The sequence below is a fragment of the Anabrus simplex genome, chromosome 2, assembly GCF_040414725.1.
Source record: "Anabrus simplex isolate iqAnaSimp1 chromosome 2, ASM4041472v1, whole genome shotgun sequence".
In the NCBI taxonomy this organism is placed as follows: Eukaryota; Metazoa; Arthropoda; class Insecta; order Orthoptera; family Tettigoniidae; genus Anabrus; species Anabrus simplex.
In genome coordinates, this window is record NC_090266.1 from 979,462,377 (window position 1) to 979,483,493 (window position 21,117).

The following is a 21,117-nucleotide window of genomic DNA, read 5'->3' on the forward strand; positions in this document are numbered from 1 at the left end:
TTGATACCTTCCAGTGTCTCCAGGTCTCGTCCACGTATGCAGCCGTCGTTTGTGGTGTTTGAACCAAGTATTGGCAAGGTCTATTTTATGATCAATGCAGAATTCAACCAGCCAAATTCCCCTTTCGTTCCTTTGTCCCAATCCAAATTCTCCTACCGTATTACCTTCTCTTCCTTTGCCTACCACTGCATTCCAGTCTCCCATCACAATTAGATTCTCGTCACCTTTGACATATTGTATTAAATCTTCTATCTCCTCATATATTCTTTCCATTTCCTCATCATCCGCTGAACTAGTAGGCATATAGACCTGCACTATTGTGGTGGGCATTGGTTTGGTCTTGACGACAATAATTCTTTCAATATGCTGGTCGTAGTAGCTTACCCACTGCCCTATTTTCTTATTCATTATTAAACCAACTCCTGCATTTCCCCTGTTTGATTGTGTGTTGATAATTTGGTAGACGCCTGACCTGCCAACGTACTTCACTTATACCAACTACATCTAACTTTAGCCTATCCATCTCCCTTTTCAGATTCTCTAACCTACCACAACGATTCAAACTTCTAACATTCCATGCTCCGACTCGCAGAATGTCAGTATCCATCTTCCTGATGATCGCCCCCTCTCGTGTAGCTTTTTTTTTGCTAGGGGCTTTACGTCGCACCGACACAGATAGGTCTTATGGCGACGATGGGATAGGAAATGCCTAGGAGTTGGAAGGAAGCGGCCGTGGCCTTAATTAAGGTACAGCCCCAGCATTTGCCTGGTGTGAAAATGGGAAACCACGGAAAACCATTTTCAGGGCTGCCGATAGTGGGATTCGAACCTACTATCTCCCGGATGCAAGCTCACAGCCGCGCGCCTCTACGCGCACGGCCAACTAGCCCGGTCCTCTCGTGTAGCCCCCACCCGGAAATCTGAATGGGGGACTAGTTTACCTCCGGAATATTTTACCCGGGAGGAAGCCATCATCAGTACATCATTCATACAGAGCTGCATGTCCTCGGGAGGTAGTTACGGCTGTAGTTTCCCATTGCTTTCAGCCGAGTAGCAGTATCAACACAGCTAAGCCATGTTGAGTATTATTACAAGGGCGTATCAGTCAATCAACTAGACTGCCGCCCTTGCAACTACCGAAAGGCTGCTACCCCTCTTTCGATGAACCATTCGTTAGTCTGGTCTCTCAACAGATACCCATCGGATATGGTTGCACCTGCGGCTCGGCTATCTGCTTCATTGGGACACGCAAGCCTCCCCACCGCGGCAAGGTCACATGGTTCACACAGGAGGAAGATTTTGGTAATAACCTGCAAAGGCTAGGTCAAGCAGCAGGGAAACCTTTCTGGACAGTAATAAAGAATCTCACGAAGGGAGGGAAAAAGGAAATGAACAGTGTTTTGAATCATTCAGATGAACTCATAATAGATCCCAGGGAATCACTGGAGAGGTGGAGGGAATGTTTTGAACATCTTCTCAACGTAAAAGGAAATCTCCCTGGTGGTGTTGCGAACAGCCAAGCTCATGGGGAGGAGGAAAATGATGTTGGTGAAATTACGTTTGAGGAAGTGGACAGGATGGTAAATAAACTCAATTGACATAAAGCAGCAGGAATAGATGAAATTAAACCTGAAATGGTCAAGTATCTATATGCAAGAAAACAGGAAGGATTGCAACAACTATTGAGGTAACTCATTGATTAGTATACCAGGTAAAGTATTCACTGGCATCTTGGAAGGGAGAATGCGATCAGTCGTTAGAGGAAGTTGGATGAAATCCAGTGTGGTTTCAGACCACAGAGGGGCTAGGGGCTGTCAGGTTCAGATTTTCAGTATGCGCCAGGTAACTGAAAAATGTTACGAGAGGAATAGGGAGTTGTGTTTATGTTTCGTAGATCTAGAGAAAGTACATGACATGGTGCAGAGAGAAATGATGTTCGCCATACTGGGGGACTATGAAATTAAAGGCAGATTATTAAAATCAATCAAAGGCATTTATGTTGACAAATGGGCTTCAGTGAGAATAGATGGTAGAATGCTAGTTGCTTTACGTCGCACCGACGCAGACAGGTTTTATGGCGACAATGGGACAGGAGATGGCTAGGAGTGGGAAGGAAGCGGCCGTGGCCTTAATTAAGGTACAGCCCCAGCGTTTGCCTGGTGTGAAAATGGGAAACCACGGAAAAACATTTTCAAGGCTGCCGATAGTGGGGTTCGAACCTACTATCTCCCGAATACTGGATACTGGCCGCACTTAAGCGACTGCAGTTATCGAGCTTGGTTCTTGGTTCAGGGTACTTACAGCGGTTAGACAAAGCTGTAATCTTTCACCTTTGCTGTTCATAGTTTACATGGATCATCTGCTGAAAGGTATAAAATGGCAGGGAGGGATTCAATTAGGTGGAAATGTAGTAAGCAGTTTGGCCTATACTGACGACTTAGTCACAATGGCAGACTGTGCCAAAAGCCTGCAGTCTAATATCTTGGAACTTGAAAATAGGTGCAATGAGTATAGTATGAAAGTTAGCCTCTCGAAGACTAAATTGATGTCAGAAGGTAAGAAATTCAACAGAATTGAATGTCAGATTGGTGATACAAAGCTAGAACAGGTCGATAATTTCAAGTATTTAGGTTGTGTGTTTTCCCAGGATGGTAATATAGTAAGTGAGATTGAATCAAGGTGTAGTAAAGCTAATGCAGTGAGCTCGCAGTTGCGATCAGCAGTATTCTGTAAGAAGGAAGTCAGCTCCCAGACGAAACTATCTTTGCATCGGTCTGTTTTCAGACCAACTTTGCTTTATGGGAGCGAAAGCTGGGTGGACTCAGGATATCTTATTCATAAGTTAGAAGTAACAGACATGAAAGTAGCAGGAATGATTCCTGGTACAAACAGGTGGGAACAATGGCAGGAGGGTATTCAGAACAAGGAGATAAAGGCTAATTTAGGAATGAACTTGATGGATGAAGCCGTACACACAAACCGGCTTCGATGGTGGAGTCATGCGAGGCAAATGGAGGAGGATAGGTTACCTAAGAGAATAATGGACTCTGGTATGGAGGGTAAGAGAAGTAGTGGTAGACCAAGACGACGATGGTTAGACTCAGTTTCTAACAATTTAAAGATAAGAGGTATAGAACTAAATAAGGCCAATGCACTAGTTGCAAATAGAGGATTGTGGTGACGTTTAGTAAATTCACAGAGGCTTGCAGACTGAATGCTGAAAGGCATAACAGTCTATAATGATAATGTATGTATGTATGTATGTATGTATGTATGTATGTATGTATGTATGTATGTATGTATGTATGTATGTATGTATGTATGTATGTATGTATGTATGTCAATCACTTCTTGAAATCTGGTGTATGGCCAGTTAATCTGCTATGGTAATGGAGTAAACCATACAGCCAGTGTCTCCACGCTGAGTGTTGGGCGGCGGTAAATAGCCTGACCCACTACAAGGACCAACGGCTAAGGGCAGAGGAGTCTTAATACAAGAGAAATGCGACCTCAGTGGAGGAAATGCCACTGAAAGCCCATATCAAATGTAGCGTCTGTACTCCACAGGAGCAGCCACAGAAGGCGTCTGTTCTCCATGTTAGGAGCGGCCTACAAGTTTCCGCTGACAGTAGCTCTAAAATGCCTTTGGGAGTGGCGAACCCATCGTGATAAAAGCCTATATGATGACAAGTGTACTGAAGCCTCGGAAAAAATACTGATTATAACTGTATAAAATCATTATAAATATTACGGGAAATTACATAAGCATGGTAGTTGTTGTTGTTATTGTTGCATATTTGGATTCTTTGAACTATTTTTGTATATTCTTAAATAAAAATTGAAAATTAATTACATATTTTACCTGCATCATCTTCAATGTCTTCAACTTCCATGAGCGTAGATTTGATGATGATGATGCTCGTTGTTTTAAGGGGCCTAACATCGAAGGTCATCAGCCCCTAGTGCGTAGATTTTGCTGAATGAGTTTGCATTCTGATGATTTGGCCCTCTACTTCATAATCACATTTTTGCAATTGGCCCTCGCACCTTTTCTTTTTTCCTTTTTAACTTCATCAAATGAAAGCCAAACAATATCAAGGTTTCTACTAATCATACTGTACTGTTGAGCTTAAAATACCTATACAGCCAAAGCTAAACAAGTAATACATCTACACTGACCCACTAAACTTCATAAATTGCTCCAGCTCCTTGCACCAGCATTTGGAAGGGAATTACCCATTTGGAAGGGGTTTTCTTTTGAATGGGAATTTCCAGCTGCAAGAGGATTTTTCAGTGTATGATTTGTTACTCATCAGGCTAATATGAAGAGATTATTGAACAATTTAATTGGACTAATTTTACACTAAAATAAAAAAGTTCTGGCAATAGTAGAATTGCATGTAGTTAAATAGTAACAAGATGGTTTACTTTTAAAAAAATGCATATGGTTTAAATCAGCCAACTCTGATAAAAAGAAATGATAAAAATAAAGCACTAAACAGGTGCAAGGTAATAAAACTATCATTTATTACCAACACTGTTGCAGGCTAAGGAAAGAGAAACTAGGTGGAATACAATGGACTGAAATCAAACATAGGAAGAAAAAAAATGAAAATTTAAAAAAAAACAGCACCTGGCTCAATCCACTCCTCCTCCCCGACCCAAGAGTTGCTGATTCCAAAGAAGAACTACTGGCATAAGTTCCTTCGGAGAGGTTACTAATGATGTCGTCAGTTTGGTCAGTCTCCATTGAAATCGTGCGCAACAGTGGTGGAACTTCCTCATCCTCAGACTCTACTGAGCTACTCCTTGTTTCTACGTTTCCATGTTGCCTGTGAAAAACAAAAACAAAAAACAAAAAGTCATTTCATTACACCATCAAATTTATGCACTCTTATGCTACACTGTCTTAGTTTAGTACACTTAACCAATCCCATATCCTTCTATACTGTCATAGTTCTCTTAAACAATGCGATTTCCGTAACAATCTCAAAACTTGAATTGAAATACAATCAATTAATACAAAAATAGTATTAACTTAGTCTCATCTAATGCACATTCATTTGTTCTTTGCCACTTCTCCAAGTATACATAGATTGGCAGCACACCCAAGTTCAGTTTGAGACTTGGCTGGGTAAAGCTGGAAGATTTTTCAGTCTGTCAAAACTATATATATAAAATAACTTGTCCTGAGTGACTGATTCATCATGGCCGAGCCAAAACTACTGGACATAAAGGAATGAAATTTTGGGGATACATTCATATTACAACGTAGTTGCTCACAAAGGAAGGATTTTTGGATACTAAGTCACTAAGGGGGTGAAAAGGAGGATGAATTTAAAAAAAAGATTGTATCTATACCTCGAAAACTGAACAGTTTAAAGACATGAACATTGGTATTTGGTATCTCCTTTAAAAATAAAGAAACACATATTTCTTTGTCTTCAGAAAATCCTGCTGGGGGGGGGGGGGCGTGGTGAAAAAAAAAAGTGAAAAAGGGTTTGAATACCTTTTAAGTGGATACTTATATCTCAAAAACTGAAGATGTTACCGTCATGAAAATTGGTATTTGGAATCTCCTTTAAAAATAATGTGTATTTTTTTTTAATCCTGTTAAGGTAGGTGAAAAAAAAGTAAAAAAAGAGTTGAATAACTTTTAAGTGGATACTTATATCTCAAAAACTGAAGATGTTACAGACAACAAAATTGGTATTTGGAATCTCCTTTAAAAATAAAAAAATGTATTTTAGAAGAGATAAAGGTCGGTGGTGGGGTCATGTGAGGCGAATGGAGGAGGATAGGTTACCTAGGAGAATAATAGAATCTGCTATGGAGGGTAGAAGAAGTAGAGGGAGACCAAGACGACGATAGTTAGACTCGGTTTCTAACGATTTAAAGATAAGAGGTATAGAACTAAAGGAGGCCACAACACTATTTGCAAATCGAGGATTGTGGCGACGTTTAGTAAATTCACAGAGGCTTGCAGACTGAACGCTGAAAGGCATAACAGTCTATAATGATAATGTAATGTTTGTTTTTGGAAAATCCACTTAAGGGGTGGTGAACAGGAGTGACAAACGAGGTGAATTCTTAAAATGAGCATATCTCAAAAACATAACATGTTACAGACGTGAAAATTGGTATTTTTAATCTCTTTTAAAAATAAAAGTAACCTGTATTGTTTGTTTTCGAAAAAAGAAATGCTTCAGTGGGGGGGGGGGGGGGTAAAAAGGACTGAAAAAGGGGTTGAATTATTTTTATGTGGATACTTATATCTCAAAAACTGAAGGTGTTAGGCTCCTTTCACACTACACAGTTTTGATCATACGGAAAAAAAAAAGTACGGCTCTTTGCAGTGGAGATGTTGCTTTCACACTGCAACTTTTTTTCTTTTTTTTTTTTTTTGACGTGTGAAGCTCAGTGCATGTCTTGATGCTAGTCATACAAGAGAGTCATTTTAATAATAGGATGATTTCCTGATATTAGTATTTTTTGGCTAAAAATGAAATTGTGAAATTTTATCATAAGAATATTTTTGTGAATCTGTATATGTAATAATATTGTATAACTGAAAATACACTTACCAAACGTATTTTTCTTTGTCTTCAATGACATCAAAATCTGGTTTCAATTCTAAATAAACTTCACACCAGGTATTTCTTGTCGCATTCCTATCTTTATAAATGCAGTAGTATTTATACAGATTCACTTGGTGGAGGAAACATTACATTTTCATTCCATTTTAGTCGGCTGAAACTAGGAATTATTAAAAAAAGCAATTAGTACAAGCCCTGTTGTCCTATCAGTTAATACTTCCCTTCATTTTCTTTAATTATCAACCAAACTATTAACGGAAATAAGCACAAAAGTCGTTCGCCGCGGCTAACCGATTTGTATAGCGCCACAGCAAGTAGTGGAGACTTTCCATGTGCTGTGACGAAGGGTAGCAGGGGTATATCGTCCCTTAAGAAACAACACTGCATATCTGACAATGCTCTTGCTATCCATTATGTTCCTTAGGACTGGTCACGCCTCTTAGCCACATACTGATATGCAGTCCATCAGAACAATTTGCGTCGAGTTCATTTTCCTATGCGCAACTGTAAAGGAAATTAAACCTTGCTGTACTGTAATGTAGAAATGTATGTTTGCATGACATAACCCCCTCCTAGAGTATGATGTATTTAAGGCTCATTTTTCTTTACACAAGCGCATAAGAAACTGAACTCGACGGAAATTGTTCTGATGGAATGCATATCGATATGTGGCCCGGGAGTGTGACCAGACTTAAGGAAAATATTGGACAGGAACAGCATTGGCAAATACGCGGTATTGTTTCTTAAGGGACGATATATTTTTTTTTTACAAGTTCCTTTACGTCGCAACCACACAGAGAGGTCCTATGGCGACGATGGGATAGGATAGGCCTAGGAATTGGAAGGAAGCGGCCGTGGCCTTAATTAAGGTACAGCCCCAGCATTTGCCTGGTGTGGAAATGGGAAACCACGGAAAACCATCTTCAGGGCTGCCGACAGTGGGGTTCGAACCCACTATTTCCCGGGCGCAAGCTCACAGCTGCACGCCCCTAACCGCACGGACAACTAGCCCGGTGTTTTTTTTTTTTTGCTAAGGTCATGGAGACTGAGGTATGATTCACCCACATGCCGCGCGCATTCGTCAGTCTGGCAGTCTCTTTTGTCTCTCTTTTTTTACAATTTCCTTAACGTCGCACCCACACAGAGAGGTCTTATGTATGTAGTGAAATACTAAGCGATTTTTAATTGTGTTATCACATATTACTTGTATTTATTTTTAGTACATGTGTAAAATAGCTCCTTTGATGGAAGTTTTATTCTATAGTATTAAATCAAAATCTGAAATAAAAAATTAAAAAACTAATATTACCGCACTTAAGTTCGTAGTCTGTCAACCTTTACCTCTCTGCTGACGAACTTACCATTTTGTAGCCTTTTTTAAAGTTTAGATGTATATACCTCGCCGCCGCCACTATATCTCACAAACCCGGGTACGTTTTGCTGTCTGTACATGTTTGCCTGCCCCCCTCCCCCGTTCTAATTCTCAATTCCCGCTATTGTATAAATGTCTGGAGTTTTGTCCCACAGTGCAGGTCTGGCTTGGACCAGATTAATCAGAATTTCAGAATCTACATCAGCCATTTCACAAAACCAACCATAAGTCCTACAACGCAATGCACTGAACATTTTAACAACAAAGTAAAAACTAAAACACTACGATACTAATGCGTGTAACTTGTGTCTAGATACCCTCACGTTATCTCCTCTACAGCTGCTCGACAGCTGCAGCACGATTAAAAAACCGTACAGTATGAAAGCATGCATTTAGCTGTGTGCGCCACTGAGTCAACGGCAGCCGTCCATTACAGTAGCAAGACAAGACTGCGAAAGGTGTAATGCTCTTCTTCACGCCACTAAAAGAATGTGGCCGTACGTTTTTTTTGCCGTACGTTCAAAACCGTGTAGTGTGAAAGGAGCCTTACAGACACGAAAATTGGTATTTGGAATCTCCTTTAAAAATAAACAAGTATTTTTTTGTTTTGGGAAAATCCACTTAAGGGGTGGGTGAAGAAAAGTTAACTTACTTGAATTATTTTTATGAGGATACTTATACATCAAATACTGAAGATGTTACAGATGTGAAAATTGGTATCTGGGATCTCCTTCAAAAATAAGGAAACACCTACTTTAAAAAAAAAAAAAAAATACTGAAGGGGGGAGATTGACTGCAAAGGGGGTTGAATTATTTTTATTAGGATACTGGTATTTCCAAAACTGAAGGTATTACAGACATGAAAAGTGGTATTTGGAATCTCCTTTAAAAATACAGAAAAGCATATTTTTTGTTTCTGGAAAATTCACTTAAGGTGGATTGTAAATAGGATTGAAAATGGGGTTGAATTCTTTTTATAAGGATACATAAATATCAAATACTGAAGAAGTTACTGACGGGAAAATTGGTATTTGGCATCTCCTGTAAAAGTACAGGACCACGCTTAATTTGTTTCCTGAATATCCACTGAAGGGGAAGTCTTAAAGGGGGTGATTTCTTAAAATGAGCATATATACAGTATATCTCAAGAACTTAACGTATTACAGACGTGAAAATTGGTATTTACAATCTCCTTTAAAAATAAAGACATGCGCATTTTGCGGCATGGGAGCAGGATGGAATCAACTTAAGGGTGGTGTAAAAGGAGTTGAATTCTTTTCATGAGGATGCAAATAGGAAGTGGAAAAACAATACACCCGTAAGGGGATTTTGACTGCGGGGTGAGAAATGACGACAAAAATATGCATTTATATGAAACCATTTGAATTATGAATTTAAAATTTCAAATGATATACTAGGTGTTAAATAACAGAAGGTTTGAAACAAATTTAACCGCTCAGAGAGTTAAATAAGGGTTAAGATCCAAAAACAAATATATTTATTCCTTCCTCCAAACCGGTTTAACGTACGAAGACAAAATTCCAAATAGCGGTATATATTTTAAATCCTAGGTGTGAAATAGGAAATATTTTTTAATGTTCCACCTCTAAAGCGTTAAATGAGGTTAGCTCCGTAAACGAAACTATTCATCCCTCCTAAACCGTTTGATGCACAAAGTTGTTATTTTATGAGAAGGTTCTTCTTTTATGTCCTAGGTGTAAAATACCATATATTTGAAAATATTTCTTCCGTAAGGGGTTTAGATGGTGGCTGATTCTAAAAAACGCAATATCCATTCTTCCGAAACCGTTTAAGGCACAAACTTATTTATAAAGGGTGGTCTTCTATATCCTAGATGTTAATAAATATATAAAAACGTTCACCCCTTTAAAAAATTATTCATTCCTCCATCACTGTTTGACGTACAAAATCAAAATATCACAGGTTGGTCGATTTTACATCCTATATTTTAAATAAGATACGGTTTAATACATACAAATTGTTCCGTATGGGGTTCAAATGAGTGTTAGATCAGGAAATAAATAAACATTCCCCTAAAACCATTTGATGTACGAAGTTAGGCCGTATATTACAGGCTCAGTCAAAAGTGGACTGTCCAAAATGTAAAATTTTGAATAATAACTTTCAGTTTAAACCATAGTGAAGCATACGTATCTTGTTAGTTCAGTATAAAACAAATTTAGAAAATGATATCTTTTTCAGGTACAATCTGTTAATAAATGGTTTCTTTTCAGGTCACTGTTATAAATTAACCACGTTGAAATTGAAGGAAAATGGCTTCCATTATATCAAACTGGGCTGGGTGTTCAAGATTGGGTGCCCTTACTCCCACCAGGCGCTGCTCAACTAAAAATCTCCCCGAAGTCATTGGGATTCGACCCCAGGACACTACAGGCAGTGAGCCAAGTCGCTAGAATATGATTTCAATTCTTCTTTGAGGTGTCAAGTTTATTTATATTTCAATAGTGAGTTCCAAGAACCAACAAATTAACTGACAAGAAAGAATCTTCAATCCAGAGCAATAAAATATCCAAACAAAACTCAATACATTATACAGGCACAAATGCAAGAGAATTTAAGAATAATTTCAAATATTCTGACACACTAATTGTGAAAGAGCAATAATACATCTGCAGAGAAGATGCCTTTTCTTTTTCAAGTTGTTTAATGTTGCACAACACACAAATTTTCAGTGACAAATGGAAAAAGGCTAAAATTGGGAAGGTAGCAGCCATGGCTTTAATCAAGGTATAGTACCAGCATTTGCCAGGAGTGGAAATGGGAAACTATAGACATTCAAGGCTGTTGACAATGGGAATCAAACCAATCATGTCCTAATACAAGCTTGCAGCTGTTCCACTACTGAATTTGTTCTATTAGACAAGAAGAAACACATGGACGTTTTTTAAAGATCACCATTCAACACTGTAAGGTACTACGCATGGCTTTTCTAATGAACGGTCTCACACCATGCACTGCCCTTCCAGTTTTAACACCTGGAACACCTATTAATTTAACTTTTTCCCATTATGTTCCCTCGCCCAAATATCAAATTTCTAACATGCCCAGAAACATTCTGTTTGCCGATTCCATCAGTTCTACTTCCTTTCTTCCATAAGTCCCATTAAGTCCCACTAACTACTTCTAAGGTTTTCAGAGATGCCAGGGAGCTGGAATTTATTCCCACAAGAGATCATTACCATGCAAGTAAATCTACCAACATGAGGCTCACATATTGGAGCACTTTAAACATCTACGTAGTGACATACTATATAGAGATTTTCTGGAATAGTATCAATCAACACTTCATTGTCAAAAGTCTGTCTGTATTTTCATTACAACCATCCTGTGATATATGTCACATACACCCATATTTCCTCTGCTTATGATATTCTACCACAACAATGAAACATGGTTTGCAATTTTCTTCTAACAGAAGATACTGCTCTTTATAAACACACATTCCCTGCTTTAATTTAATTTCCGGGTTGAACCGTGTTGTACTTGTCTGCACATCACGTACAGTTTGCGGACGTTTCGAATACATTGCAGTATTCTTTGTCAAGGCGACTGAAATACCCCTACTCACACCGTGGAAGCTTCACACACATTCCTTGCTTTTCTTTCATACATAAAATTGTTTGTTTATTTATCGTAGAAACTTGTGGGCACAGGTCAGACAAACAGGACTGAAGATTAAAACAGGTCAAGATGTACTGGTCAAGCTCCTTATACTCAAACTGCTTTGTCCAGGCTTCCAAAGCTTTACTCAGAAACGTCCGTTATGGTAGGCCTTAAGGAAATTCCCATCTATGTCAAAATGATTCAATCCCAGAGCAACTAAATCCCCAACACCATGCAACTTGAGATAATGAGCTACAGATAATGAGGGTCAGTAGTACACTCAACCTATTCTCATTCCTAATGGATCAGATAAGAGCCATGCTTCCATTCAAAGACAATGTTACTGGGTAGCCAATTGTAAATTGTCAATTGGAAGATGTTACAAAAGCAAGGAGTTTCAAGTAAGGAATTTCAAGTTACCCAATTGCAACAATCAAGTTTTAGGGAGGAAGGGGGTCTGAGATGACTCTTCGTAAACTGTCAGAGTGTAGTAAATAAACAATTAAAATTCGGTACATTGATGGATTCTTATGAGACTGATATGGTGATAGGAGTGGAATCGTGGTTGAGAGAAGGGGTGGGTAATAGAGAAGTATTTCCAGAAGGGTATACAGTCTATCGTAGAGACCGAGGAGATAAAATTGGAGGGGGGGTGTTTATTCTGGTAAAGGAAACTTATTGTTCACATGGTTTACCAATGAAAGGGACGAAATATTAGGGATAAAAGTAGTTTGTGATAATATGAAGGAGGTGGGAATTATAGGAACATACAGGCCTGAAAGACAGGAAAGAGACATGGAAATATTTGAGAAAATAATAGATTATACTCATAAAAACAATAATAATGATATGGTAATAATTGGGGGGGATCTAAATTTGCCTGAAGTTGTATGGAATGGAGCTGCAAGTGAAGCCCATGAACAGAAACTGGCAAATAAGTTAATTTGGGAAGGAGGATATACACAAGTAGTACAAGAACTGACTCGTCTCAATAACTTACTAGATGTATTCTTGGTTAAACCATGGGAAATTGTTGATAAAACTGAGGTAATTGAAGGAATAGGTGACCATAAGGCTGTAATAATGGGTGTACGACTGGCACCAAAAAGGCTTAATAAGAGGGTCACACAAGACAAGAAATTGTACAGAAAAACTAAAGTTGATGAATTTCGGACTTACCTTAAATCACAATTCAGTTGTTCGATAAGTGAAGGGAGTAATGTGGATACACTTTGGGCTAAATTTAAAGGAATCATTTGGGAAGGAAAGAAGAAATTAGTACCTGTTAAGAAGGGTAAAATGACCTCAGACCTGTTTATTATACAACGGAAATAAGAAAATTAAAAAGAAAATGTAGATAAAACAGGAAAATCAAAGAGGGTAGGGAGAGTAGAGGAACTAGAAAACAGCTAATGAGGAAACGGAACAGAGTGAAAAAGGAAGCAAAAGAGAATTATATGAATGGCATACTTCAAGAGGGTAATGACCACAAAGGGAAATGGAAAAAGCTGTATTTATATATCAGGAATCAAAAAGGAAAAGGAATCCACATTCCTACAATGGTGGGAGAAGGGGGTGAACACTATTTAACAGATACTGAAAAAGCAAACATATTTAGTAGGGAAGTCAGATTCAGTAGATGACTGTCAGGAGTTGAAACCAAAACAGAAGATAGACAGGGAGAGATATACAGAGAAACAAGAAGCTTCTCATTCACAAATGAAGATATTTTCAGAGAAATCCAACTGCTTCAGCAAGGAAAAGCAGCAGGAAGTGATCAAATTACTGGGGAGGTGTTAAAGACAATGGGGTGGTACATAGTGCCTTATTTAAAATTTCTCTTTGACTATGTCATAAATAATAGTGTAATACCAAAGGAATGGAAGGAATCTATAATAATACCAATTTATAAAGGAAAGGGTGATAAAAGGAAACCACAGAACTACAGACCAATCAGCCTGACCAGTATAGTTTGTAAAATACTGGAGAGTTTAATATCAAAGTACATCAGATGGATATGTGATGATAAAAATTGGTTCATGAGGAGCCAGTATGGATTTAGAAAGAAATTTTCTTGTGAGGCACAACTGGTGGGATTTCAGCAGGACATATCAGATCAGTTGGATTCAGGAGGCCAGTTAGATTGCATAGCCATAGATCTTTCCAAAGCCTTTGATAGAGTGGAACAAGGAATATTATTAAAGAAATTGGAGGGAATAGGATTGGACATAAGGGTTACACATTGGATAAAAACATTTCTAAAATCAAGGGTTCAGAAAGTCAAAGTAGGAAATAATGTATCGCAGGAAGAGAAAGTTTGGAAGGGAATTGCACAGGGTAGTATAATCGGTCCGTTACTTTTCTTAATATATGTAAATGATTTAGGGAACAATATAACATCAAAAATAAGATTGTGTGCAGATGAGATAATGGTTTATAGGGAAATAAATAACATTGAGGATTGTTCAGAATTACAAAGGGACCTTGAGAGTATCCAACAATGGGTTGAAGAAAATAATATGAAGGTTAATGGAGGCAAATCAACTGTTACAACATTTAGAAACAGGAGTTTTAAAACTGAATTTGAATATACTTTCGATGAGGTAGTTATCCCAAAAGATGGCAAGTGCAAATACTTAGGTGTGAGATTTGAAAGTAATTTACACTGGAAGGATCATGTGGATGACACTGTTGGGAAAGCATACAGATCATTGCATGTCATAATGAGGCTACTTAAAGGATGCAACAAAAAATTAAAAGAGAAAAGTTACTTAAGTATGGTTCGTCTATTATTGGAATATGCATACAGTGTTTGGGATCCTCACCAAGAATACCTAATAAAAGAAATAGATAGTGTGCAGAGGAAAGCAGCAAGATTTGTAACAGGGAATTTCAGGACAAAGAGTAGTGTATCAGAAATGTTAAAGGAACTTGGGTGGGAAACTTTAAGTAAGAGAAGGGAGAAAACTAGACTTATAGAATTATATAGAGCTTATACTGGAGAAGAAGCATGGGGAGATATCCGTGAGAGACTTCAGTTGGAAAATAATTATATCGGCAGGACTGAACACAAGTATAAAATTAGAAGGAATTTTAGCAGAAGCGATTGGCGTAAATTTTCACTCATTGGGAAGGGCGTGAAGGAGTGGAACAGTTTACCAGGGGTAGTGTTTGATCCTTTTCCAAAATCTGTACAGATATTCAAGAAGAGAATAAACAGCAACAGAGAAAATAAATGAAATGTTAGAGGGCATTCGACCAGTGCAGGTTATTGTAAATAAAAAATGTGTGTGAATAAATAAATTCCATCCCCTGGTCTAAGGAGTTTGGACAGCCAAAGTAGGGGACTACCTGTAGGGGTGAAGTACAGTGGGGACTTCGAGGGCCCTGGGACCGCTACGGTAGCTGTGAAGGCCCTTCAGGAACTCTGAAAAGTGGTGGCAAAAGGGACTCTGATTAAGACGCAACAGGTCGTTATGCTACTTAGGTTCCAGAATGGGTAAAAAATAAATTAGTAAATAAATGCAATGTAAATTTTAATCTTATACCAATTGTATAGTATTATTTGAAGTAATTCCACATACTGTATATCAGTTGACTATATTTGTAAGTACAGGAGATATTATAAACAGAATTTTGTAAATATAAATTTATTAAGGATGAGCTGTGTGTTTAATATAAAAAAATTGTTAGTGAAAATTGTATAATATTGTATTATAGGAAAATTTTCTTCTCTTGTTAATTTAAAATTTAGTGCTTGACAATAATGTATTTTAGTATACCATTTGCCACCGAGGTAGACACCTCATTTGCAAACAAAGAGATTTTGGTTTAATTTGATTTGATTTTATTTAATTTGATTTGAACAGTAGATTTCAGTAAGTCAATTGTAAATTTCTCAGAGTAAATTAGAATATTCTATTATGGGTGGATTTTTAGACAGGCTTTTCTTTCTTATGGCTTAGTGTGAAGTGAGGAACTACCACTGTAGGGAATGTTCAAGGCCAGATTGAAGTAACCACAACATTTCACTGATGAAAACTCTGGATTAGAAGATTTTAATAAATTTTAAGAAATGCTAATTTTAATAAAATTTATTATATTTGTAGTTACATGACACCTCGTAATCTGCAGGCCTTCAGGCTGAGCAGCAGCCACTTGGTAGGCCATGGCCCTTCGGGGTTTATGTACCATGGGGTTTGGTTTTATATTTGTAGGTAACAAACAAGGCAAAGACATTTTAACAAGATTGTAAATAGGATAGTGTAGTTTAGTGCTCATTTATAACATGTAACACATATTAATTTATGACACAAACTATACAATATATTAACTAAGAGTTGTTTAAAACTAAATATGCAGTAAAGGTTACAAGAGAATTTGTTAAGAATAAACTGGTGTTTATTAATAAGAGAATAGGTCCAAGAGATACTTGGCAGTGTGAGAGAAACCGCTGAGGAAGAGGACAATAAGGTCCTCGAAAGATGTATGGTATACTAGGTGAAGATAAATAATTAATTAAATAAATCTAAGTATTGACAAGGTTGATTTTAAATATCAAATGTGTATATGTAGGAGTACAGTTTAAAGTATACTTTACTTTTGATACACTGTAGCCACGAACATATAGCAGAGCTTGATCATCAGGAATCAGTAATTTAATGTAATTATGACTTACACTTTTAAGAAAATTGCTATCACATACTGGAGAATCATGATGAAAAGTACAAAATTTTGGGTTGGACAGTGAATCAAAAGAGAATAAAACTTGACCATATCCTGCAGCAAGAAAGCCTAACTCTCCTTTATTCCTCATCTCTTCTTCAAACTGGATAAGCTGAATACTTATATGATAATTTGCTCCCTTGAAAGCTAATGGTAACAACCAATCAGTTTTCGAGCTTGTCTCTTGCAGCTTTCTTGGTCGCACATAATACACTCTTAGCTTGGTCAAACAGTATTTGATAAATACCATCATTACATTCACATGCTGGAAAAAAAAGTATTGGAAATATCAGACATCAGTGTGCCCAGTTAAATGAAGGTTCTCCAATTGTTTAGCAAAATCAGAAATCTTCAAGGAAAGTGAGATGTTCATTTCCATAACTAAAGGCTACTTCCAGAGGATTCCTGTGCAAAGTGGGTTTTATAACACAGGTTTTATATTTACTATTGTTGACCACTGAGACTTTATTTCCAGAAAATTGCAGTTAGTGATTCAGTACTATACTCTTATTTGAACACAGCTAATATACCTAGTAGTTTCGTAGAACACAGCAACCAACCAATTTATTTCTGGTACATGCTTCTGTTATCTGAGAACTTGGCATCCATTTTGCTGTCATAGTCAGAGAATGACTGAACCATTTAAGTTTTTTCACAGTCTGTTGGTTACGCCAGTCGATTCTGATATATATTTAAATATACACACTATTTAAAAGTCAAGGAAGTTTTGAAATTGTTCGAAAGGTATAATTCATAACCGTCATATACAGAGAGGCCCTTAAGCATTAAGTTTCATTTTGTTATTGTCTGCAATTAACATAAGAACTTGAAGCCCACGTGTTTCAACAGCTTCAGTTGTGCAGGATGTTATGTCTTTAAATGTGATATTATTTACAGGAATAGCAGATACAATTTCCTTACATAAACCAAGCAGAAATTATAAATGCCGAAACTTTTTTCTTTTTTGCTTCTGCTGAAGTATCACTGTAAGCAAACCTATGGAATATACTGTTTGTGTTTTCCATACTCTGCTTTCCACACCTAAATTACACCTATTAACAAAGCCATGCAGTTCTCACTTGTATGTCATTTAGCAACATTAGCAGTACCCTTAAGAAAACCATAATTTTCACTAGGACTGTCAACAACCACATTCAGTGAGGAGGATAATGACTGAAATGTTCTAGAGGAATGAATATGTTCATGAACTATGATATTAAGTGGGTGACCCCATAAATATAAAAATGCACATAGCATCGTGTGAACTGAATACTTCTACCCTGTTCTAATAGAAAGAAAAGATTACATTTGTCAATTATAACAACTAGATTCCTATTCTTAGCATCTTTTTTAACTGTATCCTCAATTCCACTCGGTCACTGCTAATAAAATCAGTTAAGTCTTTGTACGGGAGCACTGATGGTACGAATTAATGGAGGGAAAGAGAGACTAGCCGCACCTAAATGTTCATATTTAAATAGAAGTTTTCAAACTCTGACCATGTGCCTATCTACTACTAACAACAATGTAAGACAGATTTTCTACAAGCCTAATACAGCCATTCCTGTACATTTCCACAGGTAAATCACAATTCACATTGCCACAAACTTCAAAATGTATTACAATAAATTTCATCCTGACCTGTGGTGGAGTTATTATATACAACAAATTCCAACTTGTACGTTCGGGAAGTTCCACCCTTCCATCATTTTAAAAGCTTACGATTTTTCTTAGATTAAACTATCATTCATTTATTTTAAATTAGTCTGTACATGTCTAATTTTTCATGGTAAATATCTTCAGCCTTGATCTTGAATGACATTAAAATACACTAAAAACATAGGTTACATAAGTAAAACACACTATTAAAAACAACTTGTCCTTGAATGGATAAAAGGCCTAAAATGACTAAAGAGTCTTTGATTTTCTCTTCGTTGTCACTATTTGACACCTCTTAATGTAAAAGATGTGTTATTCATGAAATGCCGGTTAAAAACTATCCTAAGATAAAAGGATCATAAAATTTCTTAATGAATAAATGAAACTGTAGTGTACAGCTACGCAAGTTCATGTAAACATTCAACACTTGACGTGAATGGAATGGGGGAATTTTCTTGTCAGATGAAATGGACTAATTGTGTTCAAGATGGAAAGCAATTCTCTCTGATGTGGTTGCATCCAAATCTGGAAAGAAGAACAAATTTTGAAGCTCGATAGTGAAGTGATTTATCTGTTTAGTTTAATTTACTCACTACCTGACAACCCTCAGTAAACTAAAGATCTCATTAAATACGACAGCTAAATCACTTTTGCTATTGAGCTTCAAAAATTGTTCTAATTTACAGATTTGGATGCAATCACAACAAAGCGAGTTGCTTTCCACATTGAACACAATTAGTCTATTTCATCTGACAAGAAAATTCCCCCTTCCCATTCACATCAAGTTTTGAATGTTACATGAACTTGCATAGCTGCACACTACTGTTTCATTTATTCATTAAGAAATTTAAGATCCCTTTATCTTAAGATAGTTTTTAAGTGGCTTTTCATGAAGAACACATCTTTTACATCAAGAGGTGTCGAAAAGTGACAATGAAGAGAAAACTACAGACTCTCTAGATATTTTAGACCTTTTATCCAGTCAAGCACAAGTTGTTTTTAATATTGTGTTTTATTTATGAAACCTGTGTTTTTGTGTATATTTTAATGTCATTCAAAATCAAAGCTGAAGATGTTTTCCCCCAAAAACAAAATATGTACTGACTAATTTAAAATAAATTAATGTTATTTTAATCTAAGAGAAATAATAATATTTTAAAGTGGTAAAAAGGTGGAACTTCTCAAGCGTACAAGTTAGAATTTGTTATATATAAGTAGGAAATTTGTCGAAGTCCGGCTGGTAAAATACTACCATATTTACCAAAGTGCCGTGTTTATGGCTCACTAAATTGTCTTGTTTCAAGCTTTAGTGTAAATATTTCAAAGTTTACAGTTATGCCTTTTTGCTGTTGTTCTCCCTTCACTTGTTGCTGAAATGAAGCTTGTCAACGAGCGTCAGGATCTTGTGTGGTAGGAGGATAGGAATTTTACAAATACTGAGGAAGGTCAAGAAACAAAGTTGAGACTGCACCTGGAAGCAATTTCGAGAAAAAATATTTCTGCAAGCTCTATATTTTATAGGTTTCCACTAGAGACTGATTCTCGATACTTTTGATACCTCGATACTCGAGAGGTGTCAACAGAATGATACTATCAGGGATGAACTCGATACTTTTTTAGTACTCATCATCATTTCTTCGCTCCAGCAAAGCCGGGTGCGGTTGTGTACGAGCCTCCTCCAGTTTGTTCTATCCATCCACAGATGCTGCTCATATATGCGACACCAGTTCGCATCTCTAATTTCAAGATCCTTCATTATCTGTTTTTCCCAAACATCACGAGGTCTTCCTCTTGGTCTCTTCCCAGGAACATTGTGGTCAAAGTAAGTTCAAGGAGTCCTGTGAGGGTTCATTCTTTTCATGTGACCATATCATTGCAATCTCTTCACTTCTAGAGTCTCCAGCTAGCTTCTTTCCAATCCAAGCTGTTGTTGGATATCCACATTCCTTATTTTATCCATTTTTGTTTTTTGTAGAAAAGAACGGAGAAACTTCATTTCTGTTGCCTGAAGACGACTCTCTGTTGGTCCAGTAAGTGTTGCTGCTTCCAGGCCATACGTCAGTATAGGTACTAGATATATTTTGTACAAGCTGATCTTGGAAACTAACGGAAATGTTTCATCCCAAAGTATTTGATGTACAACGTGATAGAATTTGGAAGCTTTCTGTATTTGGGTACTAATCTCTTGATGTATGGTATTGTCTGATGACAGAACACTAACTAAATACTGGAAATTGTCTACAATATCCATCTCCTCATCTCCAATTCTTAGATGAACAGTTGGAGAGTTTCTACTTATCACCAAGCCAACTGTCTTCGTTTTGCTGATTTTGAGACCAAAGGTTGTAAAAGCTTCATGCCAGAGATCTAGTCTAGTTTGTACTTCTGCTTCTCACTCCATACCATTACATCATCAGCAAAAACCAGGGCATTAGTTGTTGGATCCTTTCTCTTAACCGCTTTTAAAACTTCATCCATTATGATTTTTTTTTTTTTTTTTTTGCTAGGGGCTTTACGTCGCACCGGCACAGATAGGTCTTATGGCGACGATGGGATAGGAAACGCCTAGGAGTTGGAAGGAAGTGGCCGTGGCCTTAATTAAGGTACAGCCCCAGCATTTGCCTGGTGTGAAAATGGGAAACCACGGAAAACCATCTTCAGGGTTGCCGATAGTGGGATTCGAACCTACTATCTCCCGGATGCAAGCTCACAGCCGCGCGCCTCTACGCGCACGGCCAACTCGCCCGGTCCCATTATGATTATGAAGAGAAGTGGTGAAAGACAAGTTCCTTGCTGGACTCCACTCTTCGTTTCAAACCAACCTGACCTTCCATCCTGGACCTGGACACAACACTTGGTTTCATCATATAATCGTTGTACTCGTGCTATGATGTCATCGGGCACTTTCTTATGTCTCAAACATTCCCATATATGCCTCCGTGGTACACGGTCATATGCTTTCTCGCATTCTGGTGGCAAAAATGAGGTCTATAGTTGATCTATGAGGTCTAAATCCATATTGTTCCTCCTCAAGTTTAGGTTCAACATATTTTCTAATCCTGCTCTCAAGGATGAATTCGTAGATTTTGAGGCCATGTGACAGCAGAGTTATACCTCTGT

General features: G+C 37.4%; 1 protein-coding gene across 1 annotated transcript in view; it reads right to left on the minus strand.

The window, feature by feature from the left end:
• Nucleotides 1-21,117, minus strand: part of RhoGAP1A (Rho GTPase activating protein at 1A) — a 594,034-nt gene that overhangs the window by 474,150 nt on the left and 98,767 nt on the right. Inside the window, exon 3 of the mRNA XM_067141809.2 lies at nt 4,634-4,832. Coding sequence (XP_066997910.2) covers nt 4,634-4,832 — 199 coding nt within the window. The remainder of the gene's footprint in view (nt 1-4,633; nt 4,833-21,117) is intronic.